Raw genomic sequence first — 24271 nt, 5'->3', positions numbered from 1 at the left:
ATTACACGGGAAGATAAAAAATCAGGCATTAAACAGTTTTGATCTTAATGTGTGTGGTGTGCACCGATAATCCAATCACAGAACAACACAAACATAACGATGCTGTCCCACAACTCAATCCAGTGCTCTGAGCCGGACAAACATTGAAAACATAGAAGAAGAACCATAGCAACAACCAGCAAAAACCAAAGAAGAAGAAACATAGTAACAATTGGAAAACACAACACACAGCATGGAAGGGGATATATAGGACGAGGGAATGATGGTGGTCTTGGGACTATTGTTAACAGAAAAAGCCAGAAAAGAAAAAAAATAACAGACTGGAGACGGCATGAACATTTACTTTATTTACTTCCTTGTTCCCCAGCCAGCTCCACCTCTGGTTGGCTACATTCTGTACCCCGTCACCATCCACACAGTCACAATGCACAAGTCGTCGGCATTCCTCAGAAATCGGTTCTGAAATATTGAGCATGTTCAATATCGGCTACGACCCGTTTCGTAGCGGATTATCGGGACAAATCGGCTCGTAACACACCACAGACCAAATGGTAATTGGACAGGGAAATCTCACGATGATCGGGCGTTTGCCATCCGAGGTCGGAATGAGGCCGAAAACAGCCCAAAAATCGTTATGTGTGTACCAGGCTTAGGGGAAGACAAAATTAGCCTCAATTACATGTACATGTCTGGTCTTGGGTCGCAGTAACGTTGAACCACTACAGTTTGCTGCATTTTAGTAATGCATTGACTAAATTATTCATAAATAAATATATTCAACATTAGAGCGGCCCACCATGTAGACTTGGAAAGCGCACAGAACAAAATTTTTGATAAACTTACCACTGATAAAATGCTCGCTACACAGCTGAGAGCTTTCTGACAGTTTCCAGTTACCTCGTTTGACAGCAGCGACACATTTAGCTCATCGTTCAGGGCCAGCAAGCAGTCTGTAAAATAAAAATAAAGCCTGCTTTGTTCATCGTTTTGCTACCCACGAACGTCGCCGTCGTGCAAGTCAGTGATCAGTGATGAAAGCTGAGAATGGTCTAAAGGCAGATATAACTGTCATATGATTAGTTTCCCAGTCTTTTACTTGACCAAATGTGTCGTCACTTCTTTGCATCATCCCAATGCTGAGAAAGTGCACTTTACAATTTTTCCTTCTTTCCAGCCCTGAGCATCATTTTACAGCTGTGCTTTGGTCACATGCTAGTAACTAGATATAAACACAGTGGATGTTTTGAGTGCGAACTATGGGTAATTTTGGCAAAGAAACCCAAGAGGACTTTTATCAAAGAAAGCGAGGAAAAGAAAGATAAAAAGTGAGCAAGAAGTAAAGCAAAAGTTGGCACCGGACTAACTTTTACTGACAGGAGAGAGCTCAGAGAAAAGACAGAACAGACACCAAATTAGCCTTCATTTTAGGTCAAGAATATACATACAGCCATTGTGATTGCAGTTAATTTTTGGGTAACGGTAGAAAAAATAGGCCTTATAATGAAAGGTTAAGACACGTTGCTGTCCAGATCCTCATTTAGTAATCGTAGGCATGTGATAATGGGAAAGTTTTTAGTTTAAATATAGACTCAGCTGTAACTGATGTTTGGCCAGTGGGCAGTTTGCTCCAGAGAATTGGACCACAGTAACCCCACAGTAACAGACTTGGTCTTAATGCTGGAAAAATGTAAAACCTGAGGGACCTGATCATATTATACACAGTATCAAAGATATACTTGTCAGTGAGCAAAGCCATTAAGGTTTTTATGGACTTTTAAGAGGATTTTAGAGGTAATTCAGCTGCTGTATTCTGAATGAGTCCTGTTTATTATTTGGGTAATCCAGCAATTTAAGAGTTATAGTAGTCTAATCTGCTTCATATGAATGAATGTACCAATTTATCGGTCTGTTTTAGATAGGAATAAAAAAAATGTGTTCCTTTTGTTATGTTTTAAGTGGTAGAAAGCAGATCTGATGAAGTTTGTAATCAGACGATCAAAGCTGAGACTGGTGTCCAAACTATTGCATAGTTCATGTGTTTATGAGAAGAAATTAGCAGAATTGTTTTTGCATAATTCTTGGAGAGCTACCAGTGCATTTCCCACCATTTACGTAAAATGCAAGTTATGGAATTTCTCTTGCATAAGAATAGTACCGTCAACGTAAATATACAGAAGCAGCCAAAATAAAGGATTTCATGGGAAATATACTTCTGTGGGAAAAACAATCCCCTCTGGCTTGACTTTATTTATCTCAAAAGCCTTTTGTCTTCTGTGAGCCAGTCCAGTACTGCTATGCTGTGATTGATGGGAAGATAAGAAGCAGAAATAGCTATGGTTACTTTATCTAAGTCTACCATATTCTTTCTGTCTCACACCTCATTTCTGTGTTTTTCCTGGCAATTCCTAACTTCCAGGTTAGTCTTTCACCAGTTACTCCTCCTTCTGAGTGTACTTGATTTTGCATGGAGACCTGCTCAGGGGTTTTTGACTTGATAAAGACATGCTGTGTTTATTCAGTTTGTTCCGGCAACAGAGAGGCCCGTGGTGTTGATGTGATTCAGCTGGCTGAATCAGCCCATTAAATGGCTCTTTGAAAAGAATGACCTGCTGGGTTTGGCTTGCTGCTCTCTGCCAGTCCCAGGACTTACTTTGTGCCTTGCCCTGAATAGGAACAATATCTTTTAGCACTTGGGCGCATGGCAGCTTGCAACTGTTTGATAGCTGGAAACTTGGAAACCTGGATGTACTCATTTGCAGCTAAGAAAAAGGAAACAAATCCAATTTTATCCAGCCCCTTCTGCTAAGTAGCCTCTATTCTACCAGGTTATTTAATCAGTTAGTTACGCGCACATAGGAAACCAGGTTATCCAGGAAATTGGACAGTGTGTTTTTGTCACAAGAATGTATGTGCATATAACAGGGCAGTCTGTCACAGTGCAAACATAGAAAAATCAAGTCCAATCACCATGCATGTTTACACTTACTCCTAGGACCACTTTAGAATCAGTTTGCATAATATGCATGATTTGGGTGGTAGAAGGAAGCCAGAGTACCCGGAGGTAAGTTTTGTGTCAACTTGGTTTGCTTAAAGCATTTCTAGACTGTCATGCTGCTCTAATAAATGGAATCATGTAACAAAATAACTACTCAAACAACTTAAAGATGCACAATTACCTTCCACAGAGAGTTTCTGGGACGTTAATGGTATTGTTACAGGTAGTAACTGACTTAATGAGGAAACACTTCAACTAGCAATGGTTTAACTATTCTGATAATGTCATCAAAGCACTGATAATAGTAAAAAAAAATAAAAAATAAAAAATAAAAAAAAAATATATATATATATATATATATATATTTTACTAAATGTTTTGAGGCAAGACAGCAAAGGTCATTTATGAAGCATAAATTAGGCCTTCTTTTGCCTCTGGTTTGGTGGATCTTGGTCATAACGAGATGAAACGTACAGTTTTGGAATCTGAGGTGTGATCTTTCAGTAAAGGAGTCATTTGTCTTTGTTCATGGCGCCAGCTGGACACAGGGAGACATAATTTTTGTTTACATATTTTTTTTGGCATTGTGGTTTATTTAACGATCTCTAATTGTTTGTTGTCTTAACTGTGTTTGGTGGTCATAAAATGGTTTTACTGAGCTGTTAGCTGAGATTCTGGACTTTCTGTTGATACCACACATGTTTAAAGTTACAGACCTGACGTTACACTTGTAAAACCGGATGTTAACCCCTTAACTCCTGGTAGTGGAGGGTGCAGGCGCAAGACGTTAACCTTAACAGTCAAGCTAAGAATGCAAAGTTAAAGAATGTATTGGCAAGAAATCTGGATAATGAACCGCTATAGGTGCATGGATGGAAGTTATTTAGCATATTGTGAATATTTCTCTCTCCTCACAGTCTCTAAGCTGTGAGATTCTAATCCTGCTTTCTGTCTGTCCACCTGATGGCTGATTTTCTTCAGGTATTGTTCCTTCTGTTTAAAATGGAAGCAGCTTCACACAGCTTTAAATTCATCCTGCTGACATTTTACCTTTAAGTTAGTAAATCATGAAAATTTCATCCTTCTTTCTCATAAATATTTCACTTTATATATATTAAGAAATATTTTAACTCTTGCTGTTCAAGGAGAAATCTGCTGCTAAATCTGCTTATTTGTTTAGTGCAGGGATCTGCAATCTTTACAGTCCAAAGAGCCATTTTGCCCTCAGCCCAGCTACAAAGAAGACCTACTGCTATATGAAGATCATTGCCCAGCACTAATATATATACTAATATACACCAGACAATAATCTAGGACACGTCAGACAGGAACATACTAGACAGCTTGCTGCTTCTCCTTCTGCTCATACTGGACAGATTCTTGTGAAAACCGCATTAGGTCTGAACAACGAAGTAAAAACAAACCACAAGACAGCATGAAATTATTGGTGCTTCATTGTTTACTTGTGGTGAACAAGCCACTTTGAGTCCTTGCCAATTGATGAGGCAGGTTTTCTTCTTCTTTCCTCTAGGTCAGTGGTTGTTTTGGAAAATATAGCCCCAATGAAGCAGTTCTGACTGTGTGACCTTGCTTAGGTGGTTTGGTCCGCCTGAGCACAGTGTAGTGTGAAAGTAAGCATTCCTTGGACTATCCTTAGTGTCATGGAGCAGCTCAGAGCATCATGTGATAGCTGCATTTTGCTTTACGGCACTGCATCATATGGCAGCAACTGGATATTAACACACAGGCTGTTCAGAACTCCCACCATGGCTGATTAATGAAAGAAACCCAGGAGGACGTTATTAGAGTAAGTGAGGAAAAGAAAGAAAGTGACAGAGCAGGAGATAAGATGAAGCAACAAAAGGCTGACTATTACTGGCTGGAGAAAGCTCAGAGAAAGACAGTGCAGGATGGATGCTAAAATAGCCTTCATTAGGTTTAGTAGTGGAACTTTAAAAATGAATGAAAGAAATTTGCCTCAAACCTAGTTCTTTAGTTTAGTTCACTCTGCGGTGGACTGGTGACTTGTCCAGGATGTACCCTGCCTCTCACCTGCTAAAATGCTGGGATAGGCTCCAGCTTACCCACGACCTGTAATAGACAAAGCAGTATAAAGAAAGAACGAATGAATTAATGACTCTTGTTCTTTGGTTACCATATCATTCAGTAATATTTTAAACATTGTTTAAGATGAATATCATCAATTTTTTATCCTCAGGTCATTTAATTATGTAGCTGAATGATGTGACTAAGGTTGCTGATGTGCTTGGTAAAGCCATTAACAAAAAAGTGCGTTGTGTGCAGGTATGCAAAGGTTTGCAGTTGTGTGTATTGATTCCTATATGCTTTAGATTGTAACTGCTGTAAATCAACAGGGTAATAAGGTCCATTTTATTCTATGACCTTTTAAATTCAGCATTTAAACACAACAACTGGTCAGGCCAGGGAGGATGGGCCAAATAGTGGTTTTACACGATTTTACGCTGAGAACTTCAAGGTTTTATATGGAAATTAGGCAGAGCCATTTGTAGATGATTTGTTGATGAAAATATCTGTGTTTTTAACTTTGTTCTCTGAATAAGGCAGTCAGGTGCTCTAAGCCAGTGGTTTTCAAAGTGGGGGCTATGACCCCCTGGGGGGCTGCCAGGGGGTGCTAGGGCGGGCCTCAGAAAATTAAAGGGAAGCTAAGGGAAAAAAAAGAGCTAGCTACTGCAAAATAGACATGTTTTTGACAGTAAATAGACCAAAGGATTAGACCAACAGCCCTGCTGTGGATGACTCTACTGCAAAAAAAAACCTAAGACCTTCTGGCCAACTAAAATTCTAAAATATGATTCAGCATACATGGAAAATGGCCATGATTGTCTGAAATGCATCCTCTGTCTGGAGACTCTAGTGTTTCACTAGTGTAATATCTGTCTGTCACTTCCAGACACACACATGTGCGCACACACACACACACACACACACACACACACACACACACACACACACATACACAGACACGCACACACACACACACACAAGGTTTGATTTCTTTTGTTCTGTTCTTACCTGTCAACAATTGTTTATACTTCTGTGGGAATATGCATTGCTGAAAAGATGTTCATTAATACTTATGCTAAATGAATGCAATAATTATTGAATAGTGAATAAAAGTAAGAAAACACACAGTTTGTTTCTTTTACATATTTTACAGCATGGTCCCTGGCCAGAACCTAATGCTGTTTGGGGGGGGGGGGGGCCTTGGCATGGAAACGTTTGGGAACCCCTGCTCTAAGGAGTTGTGTGGGGTCCACATGGCTCAGTGCTTGACCTGGTTTTTCTCACTTGACGGTATATTTTTTGCTTTGCTAATCGCAGTTAAACTGCTGACAAGTTTTCACTCAGACCAGTAAGTTCAAATCTAGGATTCCAGGCCTAAATACTTCAAAAGATTTGCTTATCTTATCAGCTGTTGGCCCTTTTCTCAGGGACAGTTTTTGGTCATTTTTATTCTTTATGTGTTACTTTGGAAGTGCTGCATAAAAATACATGACGTCATAGGCATAATGAAAGAGATTTTTAAAAATGTTTCTAGTTACTTCATGCTGGTAACATGCAAGCTGGCTCTGGCTCTGCTTAGCCTTTTCTTGAGACAGACAACAGGGTTGTATAAGGATATTCTGACAAATGCTGTGTCAAAATCAAGGAGAGGGTTGAGACGCCCTGTTCCTACTGCAAAGAGGGAGGTAAGCAGGCAGAGCTGTTGGAAACAAAGAGTGCTTTTCTCTGTCAGAGGAAAAGCAGCTGCAGGCCTGGAAAACATACTTCAAACACTTTGTATCTCTCTCACCACCTTTGTCAAGCCATTCATATCTTTGTTCTGCTTATTTCAAAACGGAAATTTATGGGATGTTCATTTAAGCTCCAGTGGAGAACATTTTGCTGCTCCATAATAGTTCTGTCACTGCTGCACCTGAACATGTTATAAAATTGTAACTTTAGTGTACTTTTACATGTTTTTGTCAAACTTTTGATGAGATACACCCAACAGGCAGAATCTGAATCACTGACAGAACAGCACTGAACTCTTTACAATGCATTGTTCTCCTGGGCAGTCTTGGGTCTTGGCATTTATGTGAATATTACTTGACATGTACCCGTTTAAAGAATGTTGCAGACTAAACACAGCCTTTCGTGGCTTGCGGCCTCCACCAGCAGGGCAGTGTGCCCTTCCACACCATAAAAACTACTTGGGAACTGTGCAAAGAACCTGACAAAGAGCCCAAAGTTGGAGACTGAGCTTCCAAGCACAACAGCAGCAACACTTAAATAATTTGTTGTTTGTTTGTTTGTTTCGTTTTTTCCTTTTAAAAGAGACACAATATTTAATAAATTTGCATGCAGTATTTTTTGTTCTTGTATTTATGTATAACAGAAACTCTAACCTATGAGCATTTACTCCTGAAATGTTGAAATGGTAATAACATACAAAGTTTCAGTGCGCCAGTAAAGTCTCTTTGGACATTATCATTTTGGAATAATAAAAGAATTTTAAAAATAATTGTATGTTTTTCATTTGTTGATTTTATTTAATTGTTATTGCAATTACATTTAGCTTTTTTTGTGGTTAAAACAGATTAATTAGATTTAAGTTTTGATTCAATTTGAAATAACTTTTCATAGTGATTATTTACCTGTTTTACTGTGCTAAACCTCAATATGATAAAACAATTTATATTAGTCAATGGCACTAGGAATGATAAAGAAGGGGAAATAATAAGTGGAATATGTACTTAACAGTGTTTTTTGTTGTTGTTTTTTGTTGTTTTTGTTTTTCTTCTTCTTTTTGTTAATGAGCGTTATGACTGTGACCTTTGGCTTACTTGGGGGTCCATTCTCTCTCTACTCTTCTTCCACAGATAGTGTCCAACGTCCTGATTTTCTCCTGTACCAACATTGTGGGAGTATGTACTCATTACCCAGCTGAGGGCTCCCAGAGGCAGGCCTTCCAGGAGACCAGGGAATGCATTCAGGCCCGCCTTCACTCTCAGAGGGAAAACCAACAGCAGGTGAGCTCTGAAGACACCTGTAAGAAGCATGTACATTGGTGTGCTGCTTTGTGTACAACAGCAGCTTTAAGTCACTTTTATCAGTTCCCAGAGTCAGAACCAGACATGGAGAAGCTGCATTCAGCTTCTAGGCCCCACATGTCTGGAGCAAACTCCCAGAAAGCCTCAGATCAGTTGAAACGCTTTATTTAAAATTAGCTTAAAGACCCACCTGTTCTCTGCTGCATTTCAGTAGTTTTAATATAAAAGTCCAAATCTGCATCTCTTTAATTTAAGTTTGAATTTCTAATCATAATCTTGTTTTAGTACTGTTTTTGTCTGATGTTATTTTTCCTTTCTCTTTTGTATTTAATTTTAAATTATGCTTCTTAATTTTTGACGTTTCAGTATCGCTGTAATGCACTTTGAATCACCCTGTTGTTGAATTGTGCTATGCAAATAAACTTCCTTGCCTACAAGATTTTTTTTTTCTTTTGCCAGACGTGAACCCAGCTTTGCTGTTTAGGACACCTGGCTTGCAATTCCTCTCCATGCTCTCTTTTCATGATACTGTGCACCATGGATGCTTTTTCTGAAGTTCATCCCAATTCTGCCCTTTCTCCACAAAGCCGTCCATCATGCATGTTTTAGATCTGGGGCCGTATTCATCAAGTGTCTTAGAATGCCATTTTAGTCCTAAGTGCTGAGAAATTGTGGAATTTAGTCCTACTCTAAACCTTAAGAGTGAAAGCTATTTGTTAACTTTCTCAAGTCTAAGAATCACTCCTACTCCTCCAGATATTTAACAGACCTCCAGAGGTGTTTAAGTGGATAGGAATCGCCTGTAGAGCTGGGCTATTCAACTCGGCCCTGCAAGGGCCGCAATCCAGCAGGTTTTCAGTGTCTCTCTGCTCTAACTCACCTGACTCAAATTAATAAGTTGCTGCACAGAACTTCATAGGCTGTTGGATTCATTTATTTGAGTCAGGTGAGTTAGAGCAGAAGGTTTGAGATGCATTTAGTTAATTTGCAATTTCCTCCCAAGCGTTTTGCTAAATTTCCCGTTTATGATGACCTTTCTTTGGTTGACTAATTCTACAAGTAGGACTATCTCCTCCTCTTTCCAGTTCAGTTTTCTTGTTGACTCCATTTTGGTTTTAGCTATGTGGACTATGAATGCGGTATATAATAGAGGAGGTAAGTTAACTGCATACCAGTTTCAAGATAGTTGCCTAATTAATGACTTGGAAAGGCAAGGCAAATTTATCTGTAGCACATTTGAGCAACTAGCAATTCCAAGTGCTTTACATGAAACATAAAGAAAAAGCAGCAAATGCAACATAGAAAGACATAAAATACCAATGGTTACACTGAAAAGTAAAGTACAATTTTTTTTTTCTAAAATAGGAGTTAAATTAGGACATTTATTTTTGATTCATATTTATATATATATATATATAATTTTGATTATTGTCAAAATATACATTCCCATTGTCCATTTAACGATTCACTGAGATGTCTCTCCAAAATATTTCAATATTCTAAGACAAATGGTTCCATTCAGTGATTGGTCAATTCAATGGACTTGGAAATGATCAAATCAAATCAAACTTTATTTATAAAGCACTTTTCATGCTGGGGCAACACAAAGTGCTTTACATGAAAAATCAATTTATGCATATTAAGAACAAAACGAGCCTTTGCACAGATTGAAAGAGACTACATAACATAAAAAAAGTCAGTCTTTCATACAGTTGCACGCACAAACATGCATATTTACACACAAAACAGATTAGATTTGGTGACATAAAATGCTGTTCTGTTTTTCTTCAGGTTACCATCACAAGGACATTTGATTTGAACTGGTATCAATATTAATATAAATAAATGCATGTAAACATAAAAATGCCTGCAATTGTTTCTGCATAAAATAGGATAGTTATGTTTTAAGTATGAGTTTTAAATGGATTGTTAAATGTAATTTAACAATATTAAACTACATTTAACAATGTTCTACTAACTACTAACAATGTGCAATATTATCTGCTGACAAAAAAGTAAAAGGGTAAAATGATTGTCCTGACTAAAACTGGACTAAAATGTTGACAGTTTTTGTTGACTAAAACTAGACAAATAAAATTGTTTTCTTGGACTAAAATAAAGACAAAAATCCTCAACTTATAGTCGACTAAAACTTGACTAAATAAAAACGGGATGAGGTTGACTAAATGTGATAAAAACTAATGAGCGCGATTGAAACTGGACTAAAACTGAGACTAAATTTTAAAATGGCTGATAAAATTAACAGCTTTTAGCAAGTAATTAGTTTTACTCATAAGTCAACTCTTAACAGTGTTCTTAAGAGTAATTCTAAAAAGTTTGATGAATACGGCCCCTGATCTAATTTTTCATGTATCCCTCGCTTGCGTTGCCTCCGCTCTCATTGGTCGCAGGCTCTTGCTGACATAACTCCCTCCTACCGAGCAAACACTTGTTTCTTGTCTGAAACCTTCAGTATTTGTCTGTGACTTAAGTGATATGCCCAAAATCTTGTGGTGCAATATAGGATTTGCTTCGTAAGCTGTACTGGTCGTCTTACACTATCCACCAAACCAAAGGTTGCTGTGGATCTGATACTGAAAAATCTAGTATAGATTGTATTGTATGTAATATAAATTTCAATGTGTTTTCTTTTATTGAATGTTATTTTTAGTAGTATATTAAAATAAATTGTTATTCTTTATATTTGTGGCACATTAGTGGAATGAAATGCTATGAATCTTTTATTTTATATTTAGATTCAAACATTCTTTTAGTCTTTTTGATATTAACAGAGCAGAAAGAGAGGCTGGTAAGCACAAGACAAGAGAGTGATGGATCCTGGAGTGGGCATAATGTGGAATGGGTGTAAAATAAAATAGTTCAAATCATGCAGAGCCATATAAGACGTCATAAGTGTGTGTTCTTTTTCTTTTTATACTAGATGCTTCAAGGACATCATAATGCAACAAGCCCTCCAACTGAAACAGTTGTGCGTGTGTGTGATGTAAAAGCATGACTTTTAAGTGTTTTTTCACAAATCGCAATTCAACAAGTCAGGAGAAAGGAAGGGTTTGTTGGAGCAGTTACTTTACTAAACATGCACACAGGTTAGTGGTGCAAGCATGCACAGGGTTTTTGGGGAGGGCAGTTTAACAAAAATAATTTGCATTTGGATTTCTATGTTCACCCTCTTTGGACTGGAGAATGGCTCCAAATAAAATGAATGGAAAAGCCAAATGCCATTTAAAATAAGCTATTCAACCATTACAAGCAGTCAAATCCATCCAGGTTTAAAATGCTCCAACTGTCAGCCACATTTTACCAGGCACAGCAAGAACAGGGTCTAATAATTCATTCTTCTTCTTCTTCCTTCTTTTAAAATTTCAGAATGGCATCACCAAACATTTCAGAAATGTAGGTTTTAAAGTGGCGCTTTAGATAAAAACAGCTTCTATCTCCAGTGGTTAAAACACAGCAGTGTACTGTTACCCAGGTTCATTAATAGGTTAACAACTTTCCCCCAGAAAAGCTGTGTGAAAGCTGCTTTTTATATAGATTTTAAATAGTGCTATTTTATTTTATTTTTTCGGAATTTTTAGACCTATTCTGTGTGCTATAAATATAATGGTATGTTTTTATTTATTAGTATTACTTAGGTATATTAGTTAATCTGCCAACCCTTAGACAACTTCTCTCTCCAATGCTTAACTTGCATACTCTCACAATGAACTTGCCTTCCTTCTCTTTTTACTGCAGGAGCGTCTCCTCCTCTCAGTACTTCCTCGCCATGTTGCCATGGAAATGAAAGCTGACATAAACGCCAAGCAAGAGGACATGATGTTTCACAAGATCTACATCCAAAAGCATGACAACGTCAGGTAACATCACAGACCGTGAATGATAAGGGGAGACAGACTGAAATCTGGTGTAAATAATAGATTTCAACTCCCTTTGAAGTAACGTTTTCCCTCTAAAATAAAGATGACACATTCATGCATTCACACTGAATATTTTCCCCATTAGACACAATGGACAATGAAAATTAAGTTGGTTGGCTACTGATGTTCTTTTAGCCACAATTTTGTTGTGAGTTATGTGTTGAATTGGCCCAAGCTGTTAAAACTTGCTGGTGGCTGGTTAATATCATCATCCAGGACTTGCGTGGTATTTCCTCCATCATCTTCTATAAACTTTGGACTTTGCAGCTATTCCTCTCCTCTGTCTTCTGTGTTTTTAGTAGCTAACATTAGGAGCTGTTGCTTATTTAGCCCATATTAAGCCAGCGTTTTGTTTTTTTGTTTTTCTGCCAATGGGTGGTTGCTACACTGGTGATGTATTTGGATTTGGAAAGTCTGCCTTTGGACTTGTATAAAAGTTTACAAATGCCTTATTGAAGTTAGATTTCCTTGTCAAGATATAACACATCAAACAGGCTACTGGTAGAGCATTAGGCTAAGATAAAGGGAGTTTCCCCCCCGTCTAAAGTACCATGAATGTATCATCATCTGAAGTTAAGATTCGACTGATATATAGAGCAAGAGGCTGGATAAATTCACCCTGCAAATCTGAAAGGTTCATTGAATGTTGTATTTTCACATATTGGGGGTCGAAACAATGTGCTAGGGTGGTCTTCTTTTCTAAATTTTTAAGTTGATATTAACTTTGGACACCCAAATATTTGCTCAAGCAAAGAATGAAGTTATTTATGTTCCCATTATATGTTCTCTAAAACTAAAGAATTTTTAAAAAGTAAAACCTAATTTCAGACACCCAGAGACTGTTTTCACACTGAGATTCAATCATCAGATCCGAGTACTTTGTTCAAGTTTAACAGCCTCCAAGTCAGTTCACAACTAACACTAACTACATCTGCTCCATACACTATGTTTCCAAAAGTACTGGGACGTATGCCTTCACTTGCACATGAACTTTAATGACGTCCCACTCTTAAGCCATAGAGTTTAATATGGAACTGGCCCACCCTTTGCAGATATAACAGCTTCAAGTCTTCTGGGAAGGTTTTCCACAAAGTTTAGGAGTGTGTTTATCATAATTTTTGACCATTCCTCTAGAAGCGTATTTTTGAGGTCTGTCACTGGTGTTGGATGAGAATGCCTGGCTCACAGTCATAGCTTTAATTCATCTCAAAGGTGCTTTATTGACCTGAGGACTTTGTGTAGGACCATCAAGTTCCTCCACACTAAACTAACTCATGGAAGTGACTGGAAAGCTTAAAATCAATGATTTGGAGAAGGATGTCCCAATACTTTTGAGATTATAGTCTTGTAAATTTAGTTTCCTGAGACCTGAGCTTGAGTTTGGCTTGCATTTCAGATTTCTTCTAGCTATTTGGGGTTAGAAGGAGCCAACAAATATATATGTGTGTGGCTCGGCAAGGTAGAGCGGTCATCTTGTAACCCGAGGGTTGCCGGTTTGATTCTTGGCCAAGTCGAGTTCATGTCGAGGTGTCCTTGGGCAAGACACCGAATCCCTAATTGCTCCTGATGGGTCGTGGTTGAGCGCCTTGCATGGCAGCTTCTGCCATCAGTGCGTGAATATGTGTGAATGGCTGAATGTGATGTATGATGTAAAGCGCTTTGGGTACCATTCCAGGTACAGTAAAGCGCTATATAAATACGGACCATTTACCATATATATAATTATGTAGTTTTTTGTTTTTTTATTTAAAAAATAAAAACATACCTAAGTTTACCGAATTTGTGTACAACAACCAAAAATGTAATGTCCTTATATGAGGAGGCCAGGTCTCAGTTGGAACCACCTGAAATAGTTATTGAAATGTTCTCGACATGCAGTGAAAAAAATACACATTTAGACAATTTAATCCAGGTTAATCTTGAATGATGCAGCCCACCCACAGACGGTGGCAGAAGAGAAGGGAGAAGTGCATGGGTTGCCATGACAACATGCTGCTCAGTATTTTCCCAGAATATTTTTCACTTGCCTCTTTCTACATTGTATAGTGTGATTGATTCATATTACAAAATTGAAAAAATATGGCATATTACAAAAATACAAAATAAAAAGATTAGTGGAGATTTTCACATGACAGATGTATTTTTGACATATTCACACACAAGTTTAACAGTTGTTTGCAAGATTTTAAGTTATTGTCTTTACCAACCATGATAATAGAAGTTAGAATAAAACTCATCCAGCGGATTACCTGTGATTACTTGTTTAGACATGCAGTACATCTTGATAAAACATTTTTAGTTTTGATAAACTTGCAGAACAGAAATCTCCTAATGCCAACCTCTAAATTCACAGTTTGTTAACCCGTCCCTTTAATTTGACGTATTAGAATCAAAGGTTTTTATAGAAGGGATTTAGGTATCTCTTCTAATCTGAAAATACCTTCATTGTGAATGCTCCAGGAATATAAGGGTCTATAATTGTAAGTTTTGAATTGTTTATGAAATAAAAACCTTTAGGCAAATTAAAGATGAGATTTCTAACTCAGAGAATTAGAAAAGCAGAACTTTGAAAATTGTCCTTAAAATTATCTTGTTATGGGCAGTTAGTAGAAAAGACCCAAAAGCATGGTGACAGCAGGGGGCAGGAATTTTCTAATGGAACAAAAGATGCTGCATTAGCCAGATAATGAACATAGCAAAGCCACAAATACAAGAGGACTATTAGGACAGGATCGATGTGGAATGACAATGATTTGTTCATGAACAAAAGAGAGTATTTCTTCCAAGCATGTCCAGTTCTGCTCTTCTAGTTTTAGATGTTTTCTCTTTCAACACACTTGACTCAGAGTTATTGGTACAACCGGCTTGGGCAGAATTGGACAACAACCAGTTGAGGAGGTCCATTTAATCTGGGTCAGATGTGTTGGAGTAGGGCAGTGTTCCCCAATCCAGGTCCTCTGGACCCCCTGCTCTGCATGTCTTAGACGTGTTCCTACTCCAACACACCTGATTCAAATTAATGGACTTCCTCATCAAGTTCTTTGCAGCCTGTTAACGAGCCATTCATTTAATTGAGGTGTTAGAGTAGAGTTACATCTAAAACATGCAGGGCAGGGGGTCCTGAGGACCTGGATTGGGAAACACTGGAGTAGGGTAAGAGCTAAAACCAGAAGGATGGTGCCCCTCAATGATTGACATTGGACATCCCTTATTTACACAGAGGGAGAAAATTATAAACGAGGTGTAGATCAGGTGTGCCATGAATAGAAAGTAAACATAACTAAATACACAAAGGAAAAAACAGTGCAACATAAAACAGTTGGAGATAGAAAAGGACTCAACCTGAACTAAAGAGCACCTGAAACACCCAACAAGAACTGAACCATAACCCATCCTAGTCCTGAGGACCCACTGCACCACATGGCTTAGATCAGGGATCACCAGCTCCAGACCTCTCGGGCCAGTGCAGGTTTTAGATACTTCCCTGCAGCAACAAACTTAAATCAAAATGAAATGGAACAGCTTGTTGTCAAGATTAGCATAGGCTTCTTAATGACCCATTCATTGGAGTCAGGTTTGATCCTATTTGATCCTACATGCTTTTATTTATCACATTAGATTATTGTAATTTTATGTTCACTTGTTTAAGTAAAAAAATCGCTGGACGGTCTTTAAGTTGTTCAGAATGCTGCTGCGAGGCTCCTAATGATCTTTAAGGGATTGTCATGCAACCCCATGTTTGATCTGCACTGGCTTCCCATCCACTACAGAAGACATTTTAAAATACTGGTCTTAATTTCGAACTTTACATGTTCAAGCACAAATTTATGTCAGAGAACCTTTGCAGGCAGGACTTGCTAAACGTGCTTTTGTTTTGTTGTTGTGTTTTAGATTTTCTTGTTTCTTGTATTGCTTTGTGAAGCACTTTTTTGATTTATATTTGGATGCTTTAGAAATAAAATTTGCTTACTTACTTTTTTGGATCAGGGATTTTAAACTATGGTTCTCACTGTTCTGCAGGTTTTAGGTGCATCCCTGCTTCAAGACACCTAACTAAGACTCTGGTGCTCAAAGTCTTTATAAGAAACTTACATCCATAAAATCTCTCTACGCATTCTGAACTTTTTTTCTTTTACTGAACTTTTTTCCTGCTACTGTGTAGCACACCGGCTGTAAATGATCTAGTGGGGAGATCAAATCACTTAATTGAGGCTACAAGAAAACAGTTTTGTTCCACTATTTATCTGATAGTTCTTTGCTTTAATCGCTTAGAATTGCTACTCTGTTACTTATGAAACCAGTAATGGTCAAGTCTGCTTTTTATAGACCAATATCAGAAAATCAAAAATCAGCCTCCAGCTTTGCTTATGTTGTTTTCCAAATTGCTGATGTGATTCTTTTGGTTTGGATTTCCTGCACATATGGAAAACATCACACGACTGATGGGTATTGAACATGAATTGACTTCTTTATCTTTTCCTAGATCTGAACTTTGACGTCATCCACTCAATTCTTTGACAAGGTTTGTTCCTGATAGTTTGCAGACAGCGGATGTTGTTTGATTTGGTCATTCATTCAATCTCTTGCCTGGTCTTCAGTTCTCCAGGATCTTTATAGATTTAATGATGCAGTGTAAATTAATGGCTTGCTTTACTTTTCACTGGATGATGTGGTTTTTTTCTCTACTAACTGTGAACCCTGATCGTTACAGTCAGCTTATAACATAGGGTATAATTAAACACTGTGTAACCCTATAGCTCATATGTGGTTGGAGGATTGTGGTTAGATTTAGCACCATCTTCTGGAGTAAGAAAACACAACTAATGTGCTTTATATTCTTTTTAATGTGATTTTATGAGATTAATGTATCATTCCACACTGTATGGTTTTGCCTCCTCTAAACGTCCAGGAAATAAAAGTATGTTAGCCAAGGATCCTTTATTGTGAAGAAAACCAGACTGAGAGTGTGTTTGTAGGAACAGCCTGAGTGTAAAACTGGCCTATCACTGTCACAGTCAGGTGGAAAAAAAAACTCTGTGCATAATAGATGCTATTGAAGTCCTTTATCACTTTGATGTGTTTCTTTGAAACCTCTCGGGTTAGAGCATCAAGTCACGTACTTCAGCTCTCAAACACAAAGGCCTTTTCATTACTATTACTGTGACTCTTATTGGGGCACCTCTCTTTTATTTCATTGCATAAGTTTAAGAGGTCAGTTGTTTTGAGTGTGAATAAAGGTTTTAAAAAAAAAGTCCAGAGCATGTGACAGAAGTTGCTGTGTCTGAAACAAATGTTTGAGCTTTTTTGTTGTTGTTGTTATTGAAGTATCAAGCTTTAGAAAAACCTTGGTGGTTCTTTGTAACGCATTGTTGCTTGTACAGAAGTTTTGTCATTAGAAGCATTAAATTACCTCGAGCAAAGAAAAACCAAGGGAAGTGAAGGCTTTGATTCTGTTGTGGGGGTTTTGTATGACTTGTTGGGAGCATGAGGCACATTAACAGCATCTGCTGAGCTTGGCTGGGCTCCGTCTGTGGTCATGCATGTGTTGTGAATGCTGAGCAACAGTAATCACGTGTGACTGGGTTTGTTGGGGAGCATTCAGCAGCTTTGGGTAATTGGGGCTCTGCTGAGAGCCTGGGAAACAACAGGAAAAGAAGTGACAGCTCCCACTGCTACCACTACAGAGCAAGAAGGTAAATGGAGGAGAGGTGTAGAGGGAGCTGCATTCGGGTTGAAGCTAACTGTATCTGCAGATTTGCATTAGACATGTGCCTGTCCACATTTCTTAATTCAGTAATCCTGGGCAGCCCAAAACAGAGGTGAAAAATCAGTTAATGAACCATGGAAGGTATGTAATTACATCCTTTGATCCAACACAAGGGTACAAATTGTTTCTGATAGTCGAGGGTACACATTTGTACCAATTCAGACCAAACCACACTTACTTAACTCACAAGCTAGCACAATGAATGAATCATCTGGATGGTGCATGGAGGGAAAAACATGTCTTCAGGTTAAATTCACATCAAATCGTGGTGCCTTTGGTTTGGCCTTACATAACATAATTAGCTGATAGGTTCTTATGGCAGAACAGCTGGTTCCCAGGGGCATGAGTGGCTCTGGAGGACAAGATTGAAAGATCACCGGTTCATTCTACGGTTTCTGCAGTCTTTATGTCAAAGGGTCCTTGGGCAGATTGCTGAACCAATGCGCTCTGTGTAGGGCAGAGGAAGTTTATCATATTAGATAAAAAGGTACGCTGAAGGCTTGTTTTATCTTTTGGGACACGTAAACTGGTAAATAAATTCTGGCGCAAGTCACAAGTCTTCATAAGTTTATTTCAACTCTGTATACAAGATGTCAAAAAGAAAAATATGTAACCAGACAGTTCTTTTTTTTTTGAAGTTGCCGATTACTAAGGATAAAAAAAACTTCAATAAATGATACATGATAAAATTAAATGTTGTAATCTAATAGATCATATGGAAAAACTAAGTAGTCCTTGGATTAATATCCCCTCAAATCCATAAAACTTACATTGGACATTTCAGAATCCTGTCAAAGATGAGTCTTATCTAACATCTTGCATCACCAGGATCTGGTGTTCAGTGTGTCATTATACCAAGATAGAAATCTTCTGAGGCCATTAGAAATAAAGGCTGTGCAAGTAACAGGTTGCTTGAGTGGCAAGCTGTTGTTTTGGAGAAAGATTGCTTAAATTTAATATATCTTTAAGCATGTTGCTATTTTTTCCACAAGTTACAGCAGGCGTGTTGCACCTGCACTTACCACTGGAGCTGAATGTGGCTTTTCTTTCATATCTTCATGGTCAAGCATCCATTAGAAAGAAGAGAGACCAACTCAGAAGCCATAGGATCTGGTTTCCTGCCTTTATTCTCAGGAAACAAATACTAAACACAGTAGAAACAAAGCAGTCCTAAGAGCTTGAATCAAAGACAACTGGACTTCTTTTTGCCACTTGAAAATGTTTCACCTCTCCAAAAGGCTCCTTTCATTCTAAATAAGGATTTCCATGCTTATAAACTTTAGTTAGGCCATTTACATTTGAGGGCTGTTAAAGCCACATTAGTGTTGTTGTCCCACCCAGTCAGCCTATGGATTGTTAGGTTTGTTGCTATGTGAGTTGCTTAAGTTTCTCACCAACATGTAGTGTGTTTTGGTCACAGCATTTTAGGTCTAAATGGTTTAGAAACTGATGGGAAGGAGAGCCGAGTCTGCCCAGTAGGCGCTGGACAGGTGAAACCTGAGGCCATTTCCTCTGTTTAAAGTTGCCTTCTTTCCTCTTTCACATCATCCTCAGGAGGGTAATTATAAATCGTTAATAAATTGGTGCAACCAAGTCTGGAAAGAGATGGTCAGGTTGTTGGTTCTTGACAAGAAATGAATGATCTTAACAAATAGTTCAAGAGGACTTGCTCAGACTTACATGAATACACTAGATTATGAAGATCTCACACAAAATTTTAACGTGTGGCCAATGAAGAATGGAGCATAACAGCCTGACAAAGTTACTGCAAAAGTAGAAACAAATAATCCAATCCAATCAAAAAAAAAGTTCTATTACCACCACAGTAGAGATGGTCACTCAGAGTGGTCCCTATTATTCTCCACTTTTTAAAGATTGTGGCATCCCATTTGTGTGGCTTCAGGAATGAGGCCAAATTGAGTGTTGACTAACAGATTACACAAGAAGGGTTCTGGTGTGGATGTTTTGATGCTGCCCTTTAAATGCAAAAGAATTATTCTCAAACAGAACATTGTGAATGTAGCTGCTGTTGCTGGTATGTAGGCCAGCAACACTCGGAAGAAAGCACATTACATAAATTAGAGGAACTGACCTTCACTGCCTTTGTTCTGTGATCTGACTGAAGCATGAACAAGAACTGAACCTGAACAGCATACACACATGGTTTCACAGGCTGTTAATGTGCAGTTCACTATTCACGTGTGTTATGGTACATAAACTATAACCTGTGAATCTGTCATTAATGAGTACACACTAACACATGTATATATTGCCCCAAGATGCCTCATTTACAAATGAAAGCAGGTGTTTCAGAATCCAGTACTTATTGCATCAGTTCTGTTGGCTAAGAATCTAGTCAGTTGATAAGAAAAAGGCTGAGGGTTTAATTTTTTTCCCCTCCCGGCTAGGGTTAGTGAGTCACCAGCAGAGCTGCAGGGTTAACAGCCAGCGGCAGATAAATGGATGGCAGCTAGCCAAAATCAGTTCTGGTCCCAGACAAGAGGGCATTGCAGGGTCAGGCAATGCCAGCAAAGTGCAACTCTGGTTCAGCAGAGAGTTGACCCAGAACTGGTTTTGCTGCTGTGACTCTGCAAGCTGGCAAAGGGAACTGTATCTGTTGTTTTACTTTCCTGGTCAGTTTCTTTACAAATGATGCTTTCAGGTGTAGCTGTTGTGTTAACCTCAGCTCTCCTTCTCAATGCATCTGCTACGTGTAGATGTATGTGTTAACTGATTGTTTTTTGTTTGATTTTGTTTTTCATTATTTCAAAGGTGACATTCTTTAACATCTTAAAATATATTTCAACAGAATCAGTTTGTGTACCGCCATAATATGTTTTAACCAATTTAAGATATTCTGATAATTTGAATCTCTTTGCCACCAACCCCTTCACAGCTTACAAGTATAAGTTCTGAAGACAATGAACATTATTTGGTTACAGAAAACAAAAAATTAAGGTTAACAACAATCCTTTGATGAAAATATGTTAAAATTTGTTTCATGTTTTGTTTCCCTAACATTCTCAGAACATATTTGCACATCTCTGGTTCTCAGGAGCCACTCTTCTGCAGGTTGTAGATGCTCTAATACAGCTGGCCCAAATTAAAGGGTCCTTCTGCAGAATTTGACAACAAGCTGTTGAATGAATTCAATTTCAATCAGGTGTGTTGGAGCAGGAAAGCATCTAAAGCCTGCAGGACTGGAGTTGAAGCGACTCAACTATAATGTGGTAACTTTCAAGCAAATGTTTGCATAATATATCCCACTTTGCAGACATTTGCAAGAGAGCATTGAAGTTTTTAGTTCCTTGAATCTTTAGGGAATGCTCTACTTTATATTTTGTGTGTATTATATTATTTATGCTTTAGAGTTTTTTGCCTTCTAAGTTCAGAAGAATCACAGGCTAATATTAGTTTAATATTCTTGCAGGGTCTCTTACAATGATCAACTAACTTAAAACTATTCAAGTTAAAACATAAATGAAGATTTTTTTAAAATAACATCATTCAGGCAGACTGGAAGATGGAGAAAGAAGGAAGCTAACTTTGCAAGGTTTTAGTCGTATATTATGTAGTTATTTCTCTGCTAAGAAAGAGCCCAGGCACTGAGATACTGTTTGTTTCAAGTGCCTTTTGGCTGTTTGTCAAAAATGCAAAAGCTACCAAAAGTTGAAACTAGTTAGAGAGGTGTGGGGCAACTTCATCCATCAGTGTATTTTCTATACCTGCTTTATCCCAATCATTGCCACTGGGCACTGGAAAGTTGCCAGTCCATCACAGGTGGTGTTCCACTACAAAATAAACATAGTGAACCAAAAGATTGCAAGTTAATCTCATTAATACATGCAATAAATTCTCATATTTAACTTTACTTTGCAGTGATCCTGTCCAAAAATACCCAAACATCTTTTTCCCCACAAGAAAATAAGCAATGGCATAAATCAATGTGAGAGAATAACTAAACCTGATAATAAAAATACAAAGCTAATGTACAATACGGTAAATTAATCAAATCCAAATGCTGCATGATAACAGAAGCTAGAAACCTCCGTGGATAAAAACATGCCTTGCAATGCTCACAGAGCTTGTGCCCAGTTCAGAGCAGATGGCATAGCGATAATGCTCTTGCATCAAAGGCATAACTGTGAATCTTCCTGTGGCAGTGTGTGCTAGGTGACCGTTTATATATATATATATATATATATATATATATATATATATATATATATATATATATATATATATATATATATATATATAAATCTTTGGCATGTAGTACTTTAATGCTGCAACCAAAATGGGATATTTAGCAGTTATAGGTTTTAGACTGCATCCATCTTTGAATTTCGATGTTGTAAATCATCAGTCTTCATTTGCTCCAGTTGAATTGATCAATAAAAGCACTGTTTAGATCAAACTGAAAGTGTAGTCTGGCCCGAAGCCAAATGCAGTCACAGATTTCAGGCATTTTTACAGAAGGTCTGGTGACGATATTAAACCCATTCATGCCGGTGTTGTTATCAATAGATAAAATGTCTGATTAAATTTTGCTACTTATGATTCAAAGAGGGGCACTACATCAGATAGGATAAAAACAAGTTAACTCTTACAATGCAGCTATATTTAATTACATTTAGATAAAAAAAAATGCAAAGTTGCCTCGGTGCATTCTTTCAGTCTGGGATCTCCTCTGCAATCACCATCTTTTTAATATCTCTGTGAGTTAATGTTGCAGACTATGGCGCCATTCATCACCAGGGTAACAATTAAATGGGACTGAAAGACCACAGATCTCTTTCTCATAGCCTCTCTCATTCTGTTGCTTTTGTTGCCTCTGTGTCGTCTCTGACGTTAAACGGGCTCTGAGCGCTGACCTTACTCGTCAATGGGGAGCGTGCAGATAATCCACCAGGAAGTCTGTACAGTATGTATTTACCTACAAATAATTGCAAGGGCAAATCAAAAGCTCTGTTTGAAAAAGACCTTCAGGAAGATTTTTCTGACTCTGGTGTGGTGGTGCACTGTTGTTCCGATATGTGCAGCTTGACTCGCTCAGGTCGGTGTCAGCACATTGAAAAATAACATTTAGACAAGCCAGCTATTAAACACAGTTATGGATCAATCATATTTTGTGGCTTCTGTTGCAGCCACATGGGTACATTTTACTGTTTTAGGGATAATTGAGGATTTCCAATGATCTTACTCTGGATTGATCCCAAGAGTGCAGCGCACACTAAACAGTATAAGAATCATAAGAAGTAGCAGCTTTTCACAGGAAGAATGGGCAAAAATCCCAAAACAAAAGCTGAAAGGCTCTTAGTACTTACAGAAAGCATGTGCAAGCTGCCCAGATCTTTCCTGTTGGCCTTTTTTCTTTTATGTTAGTTTAAAACAGTAAAAACTGAAATAAAAAGATGTTTTACCTAGAATGAATGAATGCATCATTTTAGAAATTACGTTTTATCAGAATAGTCTTTTAATTGGAAGGTAAGGTTGTTTTGCTTTTTGTGTATCAGACATAACTGATTGATTCTCTCATTTCAACTTATTAGATTTTCAACATTTTGCTAACAAACATTTCCATAAAGCAGCCTGGACATACAAATTCAGCTTTTTATATACGGCCAACATTATGAAAGAGGCAACAGTGATACTGTTGAATGAGTGTTGAAGTTGAAGGTCAGGAATCAAGGTGGATGTGTTTAGAAAACTCCAGAAAGGCAGCACACTAAAAATTCCTCATGTTGCATTTTTTTCATGGGTCATTTATTGTAATTTCTTTTCTATTTCAGCGACATACCTGTTATATTTTCATTTTTCACGGATAAAACCCATAATACAAAGAGATTTTACAGTTTTAGAATGGAAACAAAGGAATTAAAGAAGTGTCTCCTTTCTTTTCTCTAAAGCTTGCTGTTCTTCCCTCACCACATTCTCCTGTTGCTTTCCTCTTTGCCCATCACTGCGTCCAGCCTGCAAGTCAGAGCCGTGCCTGATCACGGACACATTAGTGTGGTGTCTGGTTTCACTTGACCTCCCATGCAACGGTTCACAGAAAGCAATCAATTATTCTCAGAAATGTGTACCCCAGGGTGGGGACACTTAATCCTTTTCAGCTTAAGACCCAAATTGAGTAAATTTAGGCATTTTGAAGCCTGGGTTCATTAGAGCACGTTAGTGCTCTTGACATGTGAGCAGCCAAGAGAAAAAGACTGTGAACCCAGAATACACTTACACACCTCTAAACACCCAGATGTCCCAGGCAGATGTACTGTACAAACACACAATGTTCTCTCAGCTTTGTGTAACAGGCACCAACCGTGTGAGATTCATGTGAGCCTGTTTGGTCTGAAACATTTGTTAATTTATAGCTCTCCTCTCCTCTTTCCTGCGGCTCTGGCTCAGAAAGTCAATTTCACATAGTCAAGAAATATCTGGCTTCGCAAACTTAAACAAGTGTTCAGCCACCCATTATTGTTTTATTATTTTTTCATTT

The 24271-nt window shown here is 38.0% G+C and overlaps 1 protein-coding gene across 5 annotated transcripts in view; it reads left to right on the top strand.

Annotated features, from left to right (window-relative positions):
• adcy5 (adenylate cyclase 5) overlaps positions 1 to 24271 on the top strand; it is a 103491-nt gene that overhangs the window by 41694 nt on the left and 37526 nt on the right. For all 5 annotated transcript variants that reach the window (XR_006012181.1, XM_042001034.1, XM_042001032.1 and 2 more), the window contains exons 2-3: positions 7900 to 8049; positions 11827 to 11948. Coding sequence is in view for 4 of the 5 variants with exons in the window: in XM_042001034.1 (XP_041856968.1) it covers positions 7900 to 8049; positions 11827 to 11948 (272 nt within the window). In the remaining variant the exon portion in view is untranslated. The remainder of the gene's footprint in view (positions 1 to 7899; positions 8050 to 11826; positions 11949 to 24271) is intronic.

This window comes from Melanotaenia boesemani, chromosome 12 (genome assembly GCF_017639745.1).
Source record: "Melanotaenia boesemani isolate fMelBoe1 chromosome 12, fMelBoe1.pri, whole genome shotgun sequence".
Lineage (NCBI taxonomy): Eukaryota > Metazoa > Chordata > Actinopteri > Atheriniformes > Melanotaeniidae > Melanotaenia > Melanotaenia boesemani.
Note: the sequence above shows the minus strand (reverse complement) of the source record. Positions and strands in the feature narration are given on the sequence as shown.